At 36.5% G+C, this 14,361-nt stretch overlaps 1 protein-coding gene across 1 annotated transcript; it reads right to left on the bottom strand.

Annotated features, from left to right (window-relative positions):
- Window positions 1-445: 445 nt before the first annotated feature.
- LOC147867053 (katanin p80 WD40 repeat-containing subunit B1 homolog KTN80.3-like) lies at window positions 446-9,924 on the bottom strand. The gene is made up of 18 exons (XM_087314739.1): window positions 9,764-9,924; window positions 9,167-9,297; window positions 8,410-8,527; window positions 8,082-8,308; window positions 7,780-7,882; window positions 6,360-6,430; window positions 6,187-6,261; window positions 5,978-6,121; window positions 5,734-5,890; window positions 4,854-5,360; window positions 3,367-3,471; window positions 3,213-3,301; window positions 2,693-2,821; window positions 1,704-1,778; window positions 1,489-1,601; window positions 1,253-1,369; window positions 1,054-1,122; window positions 446-955 (listed from the first exon to the last, which is right to left on the bottom strand). The coding sequence occupies exons 1-18, from the start codon at window positions 9,840-9,842 to the stop codon at window positions 895-897; spliced, it is 2,370 nt and encodes a 789-aa protein (XP_087170865.1). The 5' UTR covers window positions 9,843-9,924; the 3' UTR covers window positions 446-894.
- Between the last annotated feature and the right edge of the window lie 4,437 nt (window positions 9,925-14,361).

The raw sequence follows: 14,361 nt of genomic DNA on the forward strand, positions 1-14,361 counted from the left end.
CAGTTATCACAAGTTTCTCATCTCCATTCAATAAAGTCAGCAAAACCTTAAGCTATTTCTTTGTAATCATTCCAAACAAAGAGCTTAGCTACACAGCCATACATAAACCAAAGAATGATTTTCATATCATATTTCATTCCTTGAAACCTTAATGTTCTCTAACCATCACTGCTCACTGAATGGTAGCACAAAATAAACACCATGGCATTGACTCTACTATCGTCCATGGGTCCATGTACAGTCAATTCATGATGAATCTAACCAGCAAAACATCCTACCCAGCCCCTACGCGAGCTTGTCTTCGTCCAAGTAGGGCCCATTTGGGGCATGTTAAGACTAACAGATCCAGTTGTGGAATACTATTGTACATCTCTAGCCTCACAGTGCAAAAAATTTAGCACAGCTCCAATAACAATCCAGTTTTTTTCTCTATTTGCTGTGAACATTTGTTTAATACCATTGACAAAATGACATCGATTTTGGTTCAACCCCCAAAATTTTGTACAAATACAAGTCAATATCATTACAAAAGAGTATGTATATCGCTACTGGCAGACAGCAGAATACTGTCATTGTAGGAGTCAGCTTTACATGGTATCCTTGAGCCCATAAACTTGGGAACTGTACATATTAGTGTGATTGTAAGTAATGTTGGGTGGGCCTCATTCATTTTGTCTCACTTCATATCAACCTCCATGACATAGATCCAGACAAAACCTTTGAGGGTAAAAAATTGGCCCTCTATTTATGAATGATTTTTTTTGGCATTTTTGCTGCCTTCAACCAAAGAGGGCAAACCCAAATTCCAACACAGAATGTGTTTGCTTTAGCTTCACAACAACAATGTAATCACTTCAAATTTTTCCAGTTTTAGGTTCACGCAAAGTATGCACGTCACACTTCTTGAAGTGTGATGCTCAAATCCTGGGCTGACCTCCCAATATCACCTGTTCTCCTGTTGTAAATCATCAATAAACTTATCAACGAACAAATGTCACAAGACAAACAATCCTTCCAAATTATCAATCTCTTATGTTGCCAACAAGATTTTACCTTAAAAGTGGAGTTAGACTTTGCATTATGCTCTGTAATTCCACATAACATACATTGCATCGCTCGATCCTGAGAGTGAACCATAAAAAAACTTCAAATCACTTCAATAAGTAGCTGAACTGAATAATAATTTATTAAACAGTATCAAACTAATACAGATAATGAGCAATTAGTCAAATATACACAGAAAAATGGGCACCTTTCTTCTGCATGAATATCAACACCAAAGGATGGTGATGCAGTACGAGTAGAATGAATAATCTGTCCAAAGTTCTTAACAAGCACGGATATGACAGCCAATGCAGTGCTCAAATATCTGGAGAACCTCTCATTTAATTCACATAACAGAATTAATAAGCCTTATCTTAATGTGAATAACTAGAAATTCATCTTAATGTGACTAAGTAGAAATAATAAACTTTATCTTGACCTTACCTGTCCAAATTACTGCTTAGGAGCCCATTCAACAATGGCAAGAGCAAGGTACATGCTTCTAGAGTAAACACTTCGCTCCTCTCTACTAAACAACTAAGTACATCTACAAGAACCTGATTGAACAATAGGAAAATGAAAGCGACCACATCAGTTATGCTTCTTATCTTGTTAAAATTATGTAAATACGAATGGAACGTTTTAACGGAAATACCCACAGAATGATCTGCCATCTTAGCCATTGCCTCCACTGCACCTTTCAAATCATTCTTTGTCCAGAATCGCCTTATAATCTGCAAGAATTCAAAACTTTGTAAATCACCATTATGGAAGACCAATCTTTTGCTTTTCCAGTACACATTCTCAGGACATATCATTTTCAATTTCGTCCTCCCTCCAGGCCTCCCTGTCTTACCGTTATTTAAAAGCTTAGACTTCAATTGTATTGTAATAATGATTGTATATCAGTTTCCGGTACAAGAAAAGGATGGGTATAATGCAGGATATGAACTAGCTACAAACTGGAATGAGATAATAAAAAATACAAAACACCACAAAAAATGACTAATGTATAAAAAGCTCATGCTTCAGCTAGTACAAACTTCATAATGGACTTACGCATCACATGGACAGAAGGATACTATGAAAACGTCCAGAAGGAGATGCAGGCTTTCACAGAACTAAATCCTTCTCAGATAGACGAAGGTGAAAGGAATGTCTCTATACCCAAGCTCCGTCCATCAAACATAATGAATTGGAACCTAAACGCGGGAATTGTACCATGTTTAGGATATTTTTGACAATTGATGGATTCCTCATATATGAAACGTGGTCATATATATCGCTCATTTGCTTAAACATTCTTTTATTTTTTGGCATGGTTAGGTATAACACTTATTTAAACAGAAACTCAACATGCATCTACTCGAACTAATTATAATCCAAAATGATTCATTGAGGCATTATTTTGAATTGACGTGCTCCAGACACAGCCCAGCTGAAAGCTTCTCTTATTGGGGACGGGAGATTACCCTACATAGAATCCACACTCTACAGATGATTGCTTGCTCACAAGTTGAGAATCATTGTCTTTCAGATGCATCTTTCACCGTTCCTCAAACTTTCACAGAACACAAATAGACCTTTCGGGGAAGGTCTGCATTTCCAAAGCAATTTTAAAAGTACAGTAGCTAGAGCATGCACAAACCTGTAATTTCATGAATCTTGATTGCATTGTAATCACAAAGGAACTGTGCGGTTGCATTAACTGCTCTACAATATCACTGTCGTTTCCAATCATAATTGAGGATCCTTCCATGATGCCCTGGGTTCCTTTCTGATATACCACAGAATATAACATTATGCTAAGAGGCATGAAGAGAACTTGAGATTTCATAGAGATTTTATTATTTTTTCATAATTGATTTATAGCTCTGAAATTTTTCAAAGGCTATAGCTAAGTCTCCCATGAGAGATTACATTAAAAAAGGTCATAAAAATCTAAGACTATAAATGCACTTCAGAAGATGCAGAACATCAAGCCTACGATTTGTTACATGTTCACTACAATGGGAGCCAAAATCGGTAAACAAGGAAAGGAATTATATTATCATTCATATCATTATGTTCAAAAGAAAGTTATGCAGGGGGAAATATTTATTTATGTCATTATTTCAGTCTGCAATTAGAAGCCTAGGAGTACTCATGTTAAGAGCAGATGATCTCACCCCATGTCCAGCAGGCATGTATATCATATCTACCGTTTCCTTCTTATCATATCCACTTGCCACAGAACGACGTCCAGATTCTATTGCACCTGAACACCACACCTAGTCATCATCTATGCTTTTCTTGAAATACGAGAACAATAAGCAACTTTACCTGCCAATGTAGCAACTTTTGGGCTAGAATATCGGTTCTCACTCCTTGTCCCATCATCATCTACAGGAAAAAAGCACCAATCAATAACATTTAATATATTAGAATCTGCAATGTTACAGTTCTCATTTTATAAGGGACCAAAATTTCTAAATTATATTTCCCCCATCTCTGGTAAAGATTAAAGATAGATGCTGCAAAACATAATTTTTATTCATTTTCAGCCTCACGCACACAATACACATAATAGCAGTAACCTGCTAAAATGTTCATTATACACAGAAACATATAAGACCAAAAACTCAGCATGGAGAAGCACTCTACAACACGAAAGAGAAACAAGGACATGCCCATTGTTACTAGGATATCTTTGCAATAGCAAGTAATCATGTTTCAGATTTTTCATTTCTACTGAGTTTATTAAAAAGCTGGGTCAATGCCACAACATAACATTAAACTTTAAGTTCCACTACACATGTCAATGTTAAATTACCAATTTATCGAACACAAACAATATACAATTACTAGAGCAGAGTCAGCTTACGAGCTTCATAGATATTGGGATACACAGTTATAATAATAAGAGCATATGCCAGAATCTACATAGAAGTCTAATTGTTCACTAATTACACCATCACCGATAGTATATTGAGATGTTGATCAATGCTACAAAGTACGATTTAACTTAAAATTAAACTAGACATGCTGATGCTCAACATATTAATCCATCAGAGAGAGATACAATATACAATTACCAGATCAAAACCAGCTCTGCAGACATTGAGATGCAAAGTTAGAATTGTAATAGCATATGCTACAACCTACATAGAAGGCTGGTCAAAAACTAGTTTACAATATTTCTACTAGTATTCCCAGATCACCCTACAGCAGATACTGGGCATATAAGGCAAACCCCTTGAGCTTTGCAGGAGATACCATATGATTGAAACATTGTTGGGTCTTATCAGCCAGTTTGGCCTCTTTGAATACGTTACAAATTTCGAAATTAAGGTATGGATCCTCGGCATACTCATAGAGATTATGTTAAGAAGATTATGTTCACAAGCAATTCTATTGAAGAGAGCTTGACAATAAAAGCATGATTCAAGATGGAACCCAAGAATGTACAAAAGAAAGAAAGTTTTCAAGCGCTCTAACCTTGTTCATTTCATAGAGCATCAAAGACAGAGACAAAACAAATGTAGAATTTAGAAGCAACTTCCAGTTTGAGACTGCAGAACATTAGAGTAATGTAAAAAGTGGCAAGAGGGAACTTTGAGCTACATGAGAGTTGTTATTAGTTAATTATTAACTTTAGCAGTTGTACACTACTCATGTGTGAGGAAGCATAACAATCCTGAAACTTTAATTATCATAATCACATAGCTAAGCAAGATGGAATTGATTCAATATGCTGGCAAGGCACAAGGATGAAAACAGGGCTTAGTAATGAAAATAATACAGTAGATGTCAACAAAGTAGCAATATACCTCGTTGAGAAGATCCAAAGGAGTCGGTTCTTCTAAATTTCCCAGGTCCAATCCACTTGCCAGGCTCGTTTTCACCAACAATAGACACTCCATCGTTTGGTGTTTCAGAACATAATAGATTAGCACCTGGATGCATTCTACCTCTGTGTGTGGGGCTTTTACGCCCGAGACTTCCTATTTCTGCACTTTGATTTCCATCACCAATGTTTTTTGAATTATTTCCTCTGCCTGAATCATTGATCTGGGCTGAGATAAGATGAAGGAGAGGTGCAGTGGAGCTGATTTCTACTGGCCTTACAACCACAGGTTCTGCTCCTGGTGTGTTTCTTGGGACGATAACTGGGGCTGCATCAATTTTATTCATAGGCTGCACAACAGGAGAAGCTTGCCCTTTTACAGCCCCTGACCTTTTTGATGCTAATGCATACGCTGAGTTTCCAGAAGAACCTATTGTAGACACTTTTGTAGAGCTTGTGCTAGTGACTCTGGACGGTGCACTCTCTGCAGCTGCAATCCCTTTTAACTTCAGTTCCCAATGTTCATACCTTCTAAACATGGGTGAATCACAAAATTTCAAGAATCTGTACAGCAGGGGATACTAAAGAACTTGGGCAGAAGAGGCTCTAAAATCACAACTTCTTTGCATTGTGAGAATTCCACGTTTGAAATTCTAAAAAACACGTCCTTGGACTCCTATCATTCTTATTTGGGAAGCATTTTAATATAAGAAAGCGTTCTTATTGTAAATCATATCCTGAGGAAATAGAGTAGCTGGGCTTCCTTGATTTGATCCCTTCCATACAATTACTATTTACAGTTGAAATCCGAAGTTGTTCACCATACAAGTTAAAAGGACGTTAATATGTTTTCCAATACTTACATAATGTGGGACTGAGCTTCAAATCTTTCATAGATGGTTGGGGAGACACATTACGAACAACACTACTACTCTTCAAGCTTCCATCCACCATCTGCTGAGTAGGCTGATTAATCATAGATGTGCCATTCATTCGACCAGGAGCATATGGACCTACACACTGCAGCATTCAACAAAACTATGATTCTTTATTGATCAGCTTCCAGTGCAAGTGAAAGTAGGCATATTGGACATTAGAACTATTTACCGATAAGTCTACCACCCAGATGCCAACACAACTTTGATTGTATGAGCAGCCAAGTAGTTTTCCTTCATGAATATTAAGGTCACCGAGTTTGGACCATCCAACATCAACTATGTCATGGCATCGTAATGGCTCCCATGAAAAGACCTGGAGTTTTTATTCAATTATGATAATGCAAACACCATTAATCTACAATAACTCGTAAAACACACCTTCATGTTCTCATGCAAACCAGCCAATAATGTGCGACCATCTGGATTGAATACCATGGAGCGTACACCAGAAGTCTGGACAATTAGAGAGATTATTGCATAAGAATGGACCTTTCCCAAGCTTCTAGTAAGATTAAGTATCAGCACCAAGATAAAAATATTCTTGAGCAAACCTCAGGGCCAGCTGAACCAATCAACTCAAACGTCTCAAGGTCCCAAAACTTTACAGTTCTATCAGCAGATCCTGCATAAAAAGAGAGATTATCTTAACTAGCTACTCACATGCATACAAGTATTGAACTACTTTCAGGTACTAATAAACAAAATAGGCCTACAAAAATGTGATATAAACTAAATATTCAACTTGAAAATAAAACCTTTTGATTTCACATATGATTGCTTTGAATTTGTTCTAAATTAGAAGCTGATTCAAACATAAAATTAGACACACAGAAATGTTAATGCTCTTGATAACTCCTTTATCAGTGATAGTTCTTTTCTCCCCAAATTGTTGGATTCTTGGTCTCTAATGAACACTTATGGATGGAGTTCTAATCTTTATGTCATCTTCAAACCCAGGGATTGCCTGGCATGACAACCTCGTTGCTGTGTGTTTGTTCACACTTTCGTTCCAAATAATAATATGGTAATGAACACTGGACAAGTTATTATGTCTTGGTTGGAGAGAGTTTTACAGTCCCATGTACTGTACGCATCTGAAGGAGTCAGTAATATGTATTTACAAATGTGTCTATTGTTAGGATACACTATCCCTCACACAAAACAAAAACAAATACCTCACTAATAATCAATTTAATAATGCTGGACAGAAGAATCCCCGTAAAGTGGACAATCTTGCAAGGACTATTTGTAAATATCATCTCTTGGAGTTATTTTCTCATTGAAGTAGATAATACACCAACCAACCAGTTCAAATAAGTTTATAACATATCTAAACCTAACCAAACATTTGAACAAATTAATATATAACATATATTTTTAACAAAGCTTTAAATTAACATTAATACTCTGAATTGTGGCTTATTAGGTATCCAAATACTCAAACTTTGGAGATGGCAAAGACTTATCCATACTGGAATCTAACTTGATAATGAAACATTAGTAAACTAGTCCACTAAATTCAACTTCAAGAGGCATCAAATATGCCAACACAAGAAAAATCCAAATTGGAAGAATTCAGCAAGGCTACATAAGTATGCCTCTTTCGCTTTCATCGCTATCATAAATCCATGTTGAATCTTGTAGAGTGTTATTTATAGTGCACAGTCTTAATGACACTACATGCCTGCCTGAGAGATCAGATAGAATGAAATATGGTGTATAGTAGACATTCTTAAACGGAAATCTTCCTGCATACAAATAGCTTATGGGGCAAAATACATATAATTGACTAGAATCTTTACAGTTTCCTGCATTGAAATGGCTGCAGTCAGATATGAACTCTTGTCTGAGAAACAACCCTATAAAAAAGCCACAAAAGGGAAGCACACATACTACACTGCATGACCTAGCAATTATCAACAGCCTAGTTAAATCATATCACATTTCAAGAAACAAAAATTCAAAGCGTACCTGTTGCGAGAAGGAATTCATGTGGATGAAAATCCAAGCAAAGGATTTGCCCTTCGTGATACTTGAAATCGTGCATGAGTTTCCCAGCAGTCAAATCCCAGAGCTGGAATCAGTCAAACAATTTGAATCGGTAAGTTACCTACCTTTGGGTTAACAGATTAATGTCATCAATTATACACTACGATATGAAAACTTTCACTCACTGAAATATAATTTCAAGCATGATAATACCAATGGTATATCGTGGTTTCTACCAAAAATAAAAAATAGTAGCATAGGATATAGCGGGATGAAATGCTCACTTTGACAATGTTATCCTCTCCTCCAGACACTACCCATCGTCCATCAGGACTAAACTTGATAGCATTCACACCTCGAGTGTGCCCCTTATATGTGTGGATGCAACCCTTCCGACGTATGTCCCAGATTTTGAGGTTTGTATCGAGTGAACCAGAGGCAAAAAATTCTCCAAATGGATGGAAATCCACCGATATACAATTTGAACGGTGACCAGTTAAGGTTCTCACAACTGCAAATGCGCTCCAAGAAGGCTTATCACTTAGGATTTTAGCCATTTCATATGCATTCTTCTCAAACAAACCAGAAAATGTTACCCAATGGAGAGCTTACTTTTCGCTTCTTCAAGATCCCATAGCTTGATGGTTCCACTCGCCGCTCCCGCTGCAACCAAAGCCTCCGCAGTATCGAAGGTGACACATTCCACAGCACTAGAATGTCCAGATAAGCTCTGAAAAATGTGAAAATGTGAGTATATCCTCCACAATTAGATATATCACATGCACAAATGTAGAAAATAAAATCCTCCACTAATAGTTACATCAAATCTGTAAATGTAAGTATATCCTCCATATGTAGGTATATCAGATGTGCACATGTAAGTATATCCATCATATATCAATGTTTCCTAACATATGGCTTATTGGCTAAATTACTTACAAATCCCTTTCTTTTTTGTAAACTATGGGATTGTTAGGTAAGTCTCCTTTAATAGATACCCAAAAAGTTTCAAACTCCTTGAAAATTAACTGTTTCTCAAAAATAACTCCTATTATTTTTGTTTGAACATCCTTACACTCACATTTCACATGTGATATAGCTACCTAGCCGTGAAGGAGAATATAGATAATAACTTTGCCAAACAATTTATATTCCATGTGTACATGGAGTTTCTTATTTCGCCATTTTACAACTACTGAGATCATCTCTGCCATTAGCTAAACCAAACGTGCAAATGTGGCTATATCTACAATTACCAGTATTATGGAATCTCATATGTGACCATTCCAAAATGTCTATAGCTCAATATCAAAATATGAGTAGCTTCTTATTCCTAGTATTTGTTTTTCATAGAATTGAAAAGACTTACCATAATAGCATTTGGACGCCCAATAGCCCACATATTAACTTTGTGATCTTCTCCCCCGGTGACAAGCACTCGAGATGTCTTCTTCCCAATCTTCAAGCAATTCACATTGCTCGCATGAGCAACAAACTCCTCTAATAGAACACACGCAACAAAATGATTTCAGAGCGCCATCAACATCAAAGCAGAACCACAACAAAAAATGAGCAAGATAATGAGAATTAACACTCTACTTGAAGTCAAAACAGAAAACAAAAGTAATGGCTTAAAAAAACAGAAACGGAAGCATACAAATAAAAAGAAGAAACAGAAATTCTCAACCTACTTGAGGAAAAGCAAAAAAGGCTCCATAATGAGGTATGAGAATCAGGTTTTACAGGGGAAGCAACGCTAAAAAATGGAACTAACACCCCACTTGATGAAAGTCAGAAAACAAAGAAAGAATGCGAAAGCAGAAAAGCTAAATGCAGTGACGGAAGAAAACACAACGCAGAAATGCAAAAATGCAAGATACCAGAAAGCGGAAAAGCAGAAGGCACAAAAAACATAAAAACAAAACGCAAAGAAAGAAGCATAAGAACAATGTAGTAGAAATCTTACGGAGTTTATATGCGCGCTTCATGGTAGAGGTGGAGGAAGAAGGAGAAGGAGTGGTAGCCTCCCTGCGAGGAGGGTCCATGGATCCTGAAGGAGCCAGAGCTGTAAAGAAATTCTCAGCTATCGCGACGGGGCGATGCCGGTGGAGATAGATAGATAGATAATACGTGTATAGGAAAGGGGGAGGGGGGGAAGCGCGGACAGTACGCAGAAATGAAACCCTAACTTCAAAAAACCCTAATTTGGGTATTCCCGGCAAAGCAGATCTGGAGATGGGTCTTCGATGGCGAGGGTGGAGGGGTTCGATTTGTGAAGAAAATGCACAGATACACAGACACAGAGACACAGACACAGAGAGAGAGAGAGAGAGAGAGAGAGAGAGAGAGAGAGGATGTGAGAGGGAGACTTAACTCTATTTCATAAACTTTCAACAGCTTTTGAATCTCTTTCTCTCTCTCTCTCTTCTCTGCAGAAGAGAGAGAGAGAGAGATGTAGGATTTGAACCAAGGACCTTGAAGAAGGAAGGAGAATGCCAAAGTATTATCCCATACATACATACATACATACATACATACTTCTGATCATTTGCATTTTTTTTATCGTTGAAATTAAATGCGACTGTCCCGATCATTTGCATTTTTTGCCTTGTGAAGGAGGAGATCGGACATTCTGATTGTTTGTTATTTGGGGCTAGCCTGGCTAAACCCTCCCCGCCCCATCCATGGTGACGATCAAACTTAGGGCTCTCTCAAGCTTGGTCACTTCGAGAAAGGAGGGTAGGGAGGATTTATACTTCATGTGTATGACAGTGGTTGTTACACGAATCTGGACAAATTAATTGCCCAGAGATAAGATTTAATATTCATGCCCACGTGAGATTAAACATGATCTATGGATCAGCTTTCAGCCACCATGGTAGGGATCGAGCTTTGGATTAGATCCGATATGTATATATATATATATATCCATGTGAGATCCAGTGTGATATATGAATCGAGTTTAACCCTCGTAGTAGGGATCAAACCTTGGGTGTTCTCTCAACTTTGTGTTTTGGTTCGTGATAGCTTGAACCAAAAAATCTTGTACTTTGTTTGCTCTATAAGGATCAGACTTTGGATTAGATCTTGTATATATATCCACGTGAGATCTAATATGATAAATGAATCCATTTTAACCCCCATAGAAAGGATCAAACATTGGGTTTTCTCTCAACTTCATGCATATTTTTTCCATTTTTCCAATGCGTGCTCCATCTTTCCTCGTTGGTTTGTAATAGCTTGAACCAAAATCCCTTACTTTACTCTATTTGTCTAGTAGCCTAATATTTGTTCCACTTTTATAATTTTACAAATTACAACTATGGATGCTACAACCAATAAGGAAGCCATGAACGCCTTGTTGCAACAAATGACAACAACTTGCTCGTCTATGCCGATAGTTAGAGAACATAGCATCTCATGCATGTACATCTAGTTCCAACGTGAGACTAAGAAAGCCTAAGATTAGTTTGCCACACAAATTGACAATGACACTCGATCTAAGATTTGGGAGATATGTTATGGGCATAAGCTTAGGAATTAATTTGAAAGCCTAAATTTAATGGTTTAAAGGTGGGGAAACATGTTTAGTGTTATGGGACAACTATGGAGTTTTGTATTCGTTCCTTGTTCTTCATTGGGGCATTGGTTAGTTACATGCACTTAAACAATACTTTCCTTTTAATATTTTCATTGTTGGGTTATCATTGATATTATACTATATTTGGTTATTATTAAGAACAAATCCCAATAGTTTCTCAAAACAAAACTCACTAGTTATCCAACTCCATCCTCACTATCCAACAAAACATGCATGAGTTGTTCTAGTTCATTGTTTTCTCATTGGTCTAGCTTTTGTTTAGTTGTCTCCTCTACTATAAACCTACATGGAGATATGTTTCCAAATGGAGCATCTCTACGACCACCATCAATATTCATGATCATATAGAATTTAAAGAGATATGTAATTATGAAAGAGATATGAGATTTGAGGGTTCCTCATAGACATTTTCATGGTAGAGAGAAAAAATTCTTGTGTCTAGCCAAAAAACTTTATGTTTTAATGTTTCCCCTTTCAATCCATGAGAAAAGATAATGATGATATACAATTGGTAGAGATAAATAATATAGACTCTAAAGCTAAGGAGAGCTTAACAATTTGATGACTATGACAAGAGGGTGAAGGAAGGGGGAGAAAGAGAGGGCTCCTAGTGTCTCCATTTCAATTGTCTTCTATCCTATGCTATTTATAATGACGTAGACATTCAAAAATATAGTAAGTTGAGCATTTCGCCAACCAAAAGTCATATGAATGTAAACTTTGATGGCCTTCCCCCTTGATTTTCCCATTATATATTAAAATTAGCCCGAACAACATTAATTATGTCAAAAAAAACAATGAGCATTACACATTAATCCTTACACTTTGTTCTAAACTACCTTCATCGTGGTATAGTGATATCACATGGACGTTAGTCATGGGGGGGGCTTACGCGATGGCAAAAGTTGATGGATCCCAATATCACACAACCTTGTGTTAAAGGCTCTGATACGACGTAGAAGGAAACCAAAGGGGAGGCAATGTAAATTGGTAACATGGCAATGGTTGATTGATGACAAAGACCTAGGGGTTAGGCTATGGTTTCCTACCAAACCAAGGACATACAATGCCTTTCCATGTTTGTATCTACCATTGTGAACTTGCTTTCAGTTTTACTATTGTCATATAAAATGCATTATTCGCCTAGGGAACCTGAATTCGTGCAACCACTTGTTGCAAGAATAATAAGATAATTCACAAATTATTGTGATGAACTCAATGTCAATGTGAATATTTTTAAGCGTAGACCATTAACATGCTCATTGCATCATCCACGCACATAAATCGTAGAGTCAAAGAATGAATTCCATTTGGATTTAGATTCGTTACAATTAATTTGTTGGGCCATAAAAGTGGAGATTTATGACGTTGTCCATTTCTTTTGTGTCACACAACTATTAACTGTTTTTTACTTCCACCCTTCCTTTAAATGTAAATAAATCATACTTTTCGTTCGCCTCATTGATGACTTGTGCACAACAAATTTATGACCCACTTTCATCAAAGAAGATGGTTGAATATGATGTCATTTGTCATTCAATTGCATCGTTTCACAATGTCAATGTCCTCTCCTATGACCATGAAACCTATATATGTGCATGGCCAAGTTATGTATAAACCTAAATATAAATTTGACCAATAATAGTTTTCAACACTCAATACTTACTCATGCAACACTTGCAAGTTGGCAAATGAATGATTTATGCATAGCCACATAAGCATACCCTAGTACGTGGTGTTAATATATTAAGGAAAACCCACAATTGATGACAAGCTTCGTAATTGCGGCCAAATTGCAACAAGTTCAAGTAGTAGAATAGTTGGTTAGTGCTCACATTTCTTATATCACATAAGCATTTGCTTTTTGTGTGTTATTTTGTTTTATGGTATAGTATGTGTAAAATCTTCTTCACATAATGGTCGTTGAGAGAAAGATCATGACCATCTTTATGAGAATATTCAATTGTTGCATAACACTACATTGTCCAAATTAACAAGACAATGGAGAATTCTTGTTTTTATTATTATCAAGGTGTGTATCTCAATTATTGATGTTAACTTGTCTTGATCCATTAACAAATCACATGGAAAAGATAATCCATGAAAATTCATGTGGGAGTTTTGGTTGTAGTCATAATCCCAATTGTAGATGTTTTGATTGAGCATGTACGAATCTATCGAACTTTTATATTCAAGTATCATGATTTTTATTGTCTACAACTGGTCGCAATACATTTTGGTTACTTGGGGACGTATTTGATGGCTTCCAAGGAATCTTGGTCCTCACATTGAATTGAAGGCAACAAATTAGAGCACAATTTCTTGCTTACTCTTGCAACCTATTCCACAAATTCTCTGTTCAAAGGTTTTTTATGGTGAGCAGTCTACTATATACGACGTCTTAACACTTATTTAGATAGAGTTGGCACATAGGATTAAAAGCTCATGGGGGGATTCACTAGTTCCTTGAGTAGTTCTGTATAGTTGTATCGTCACATTTGGCACATGGGCTAAACAATGTTGGTACAAAAGTTTCTTATTGAGTAAAAAGGGTTGGATGAGCATATTAGTACAAGGGAAATAATAAAAAATTGTACCAATTGAATGAATTTGGAAATGGCGATGAAATGTATGAACTATTGATCAAAATTGTACTATACAAATGCATGGGTTGTATCATTGATATTCTATTTCATGGTTGTTACATACGTAGCATACCGTGCGCGTACAATACGTATGCTACATATTTTATAAGTATTCTAAATTTTTTTTATAAGTTCTTAGAATACGTATTTAAGGTAAAATACGTTGAATATGTTGTTGAATACATCGAATACTTGAAACCACTGATGTTGAATGCAAAGATACTTGGAATTTGAATACTATATCATAAATACCAATTATCTTTATTGCCCATGAACCCTATAGACATAGGCACCACACGTAGATCAAAGGATGAAGGT

This window comes from Azolla caroliniana, unplaced genomic scaffold, assembly GCF_043228905.1.
Source record: "Azolla caroliniana isolate FFs.n. ecotype wild unplaced genomic scaffold, voAzoCaro1.0.p SCAF_2, whole genome shotgun sequence".
Taxonomy (NCBI): domain Eukaryota; kingdom Viridiplantae; phylum Streptophyta; class Polypodiopsida; order Salviniales; family Salviniaceae; genus Azolla; species Azolla caroliniana.

Coding starts and splice junctions, on each gene's coding strand:
- LOC147867053 (XM_087314739.1), bottom strand. CDS start 9,842: ATGGACCCTCCTCGCAGGGAGGCTACCACTCCTTCTCCTTCTTCCTCC. Junction 1,779..2,692: donor CAAGATTCATGAAATTACAG/GTTTGTGCATGC, acceptor GAATTCTTGCAG/ATTATAAGGCGATTCTGGAC. Junction 956..1,053: donor AGTCTAACTCCACTTTTAAG/GTAAAATCTTGT, acceptor GATTTACAACAG/GAGAACAGGTGATATTGGGA.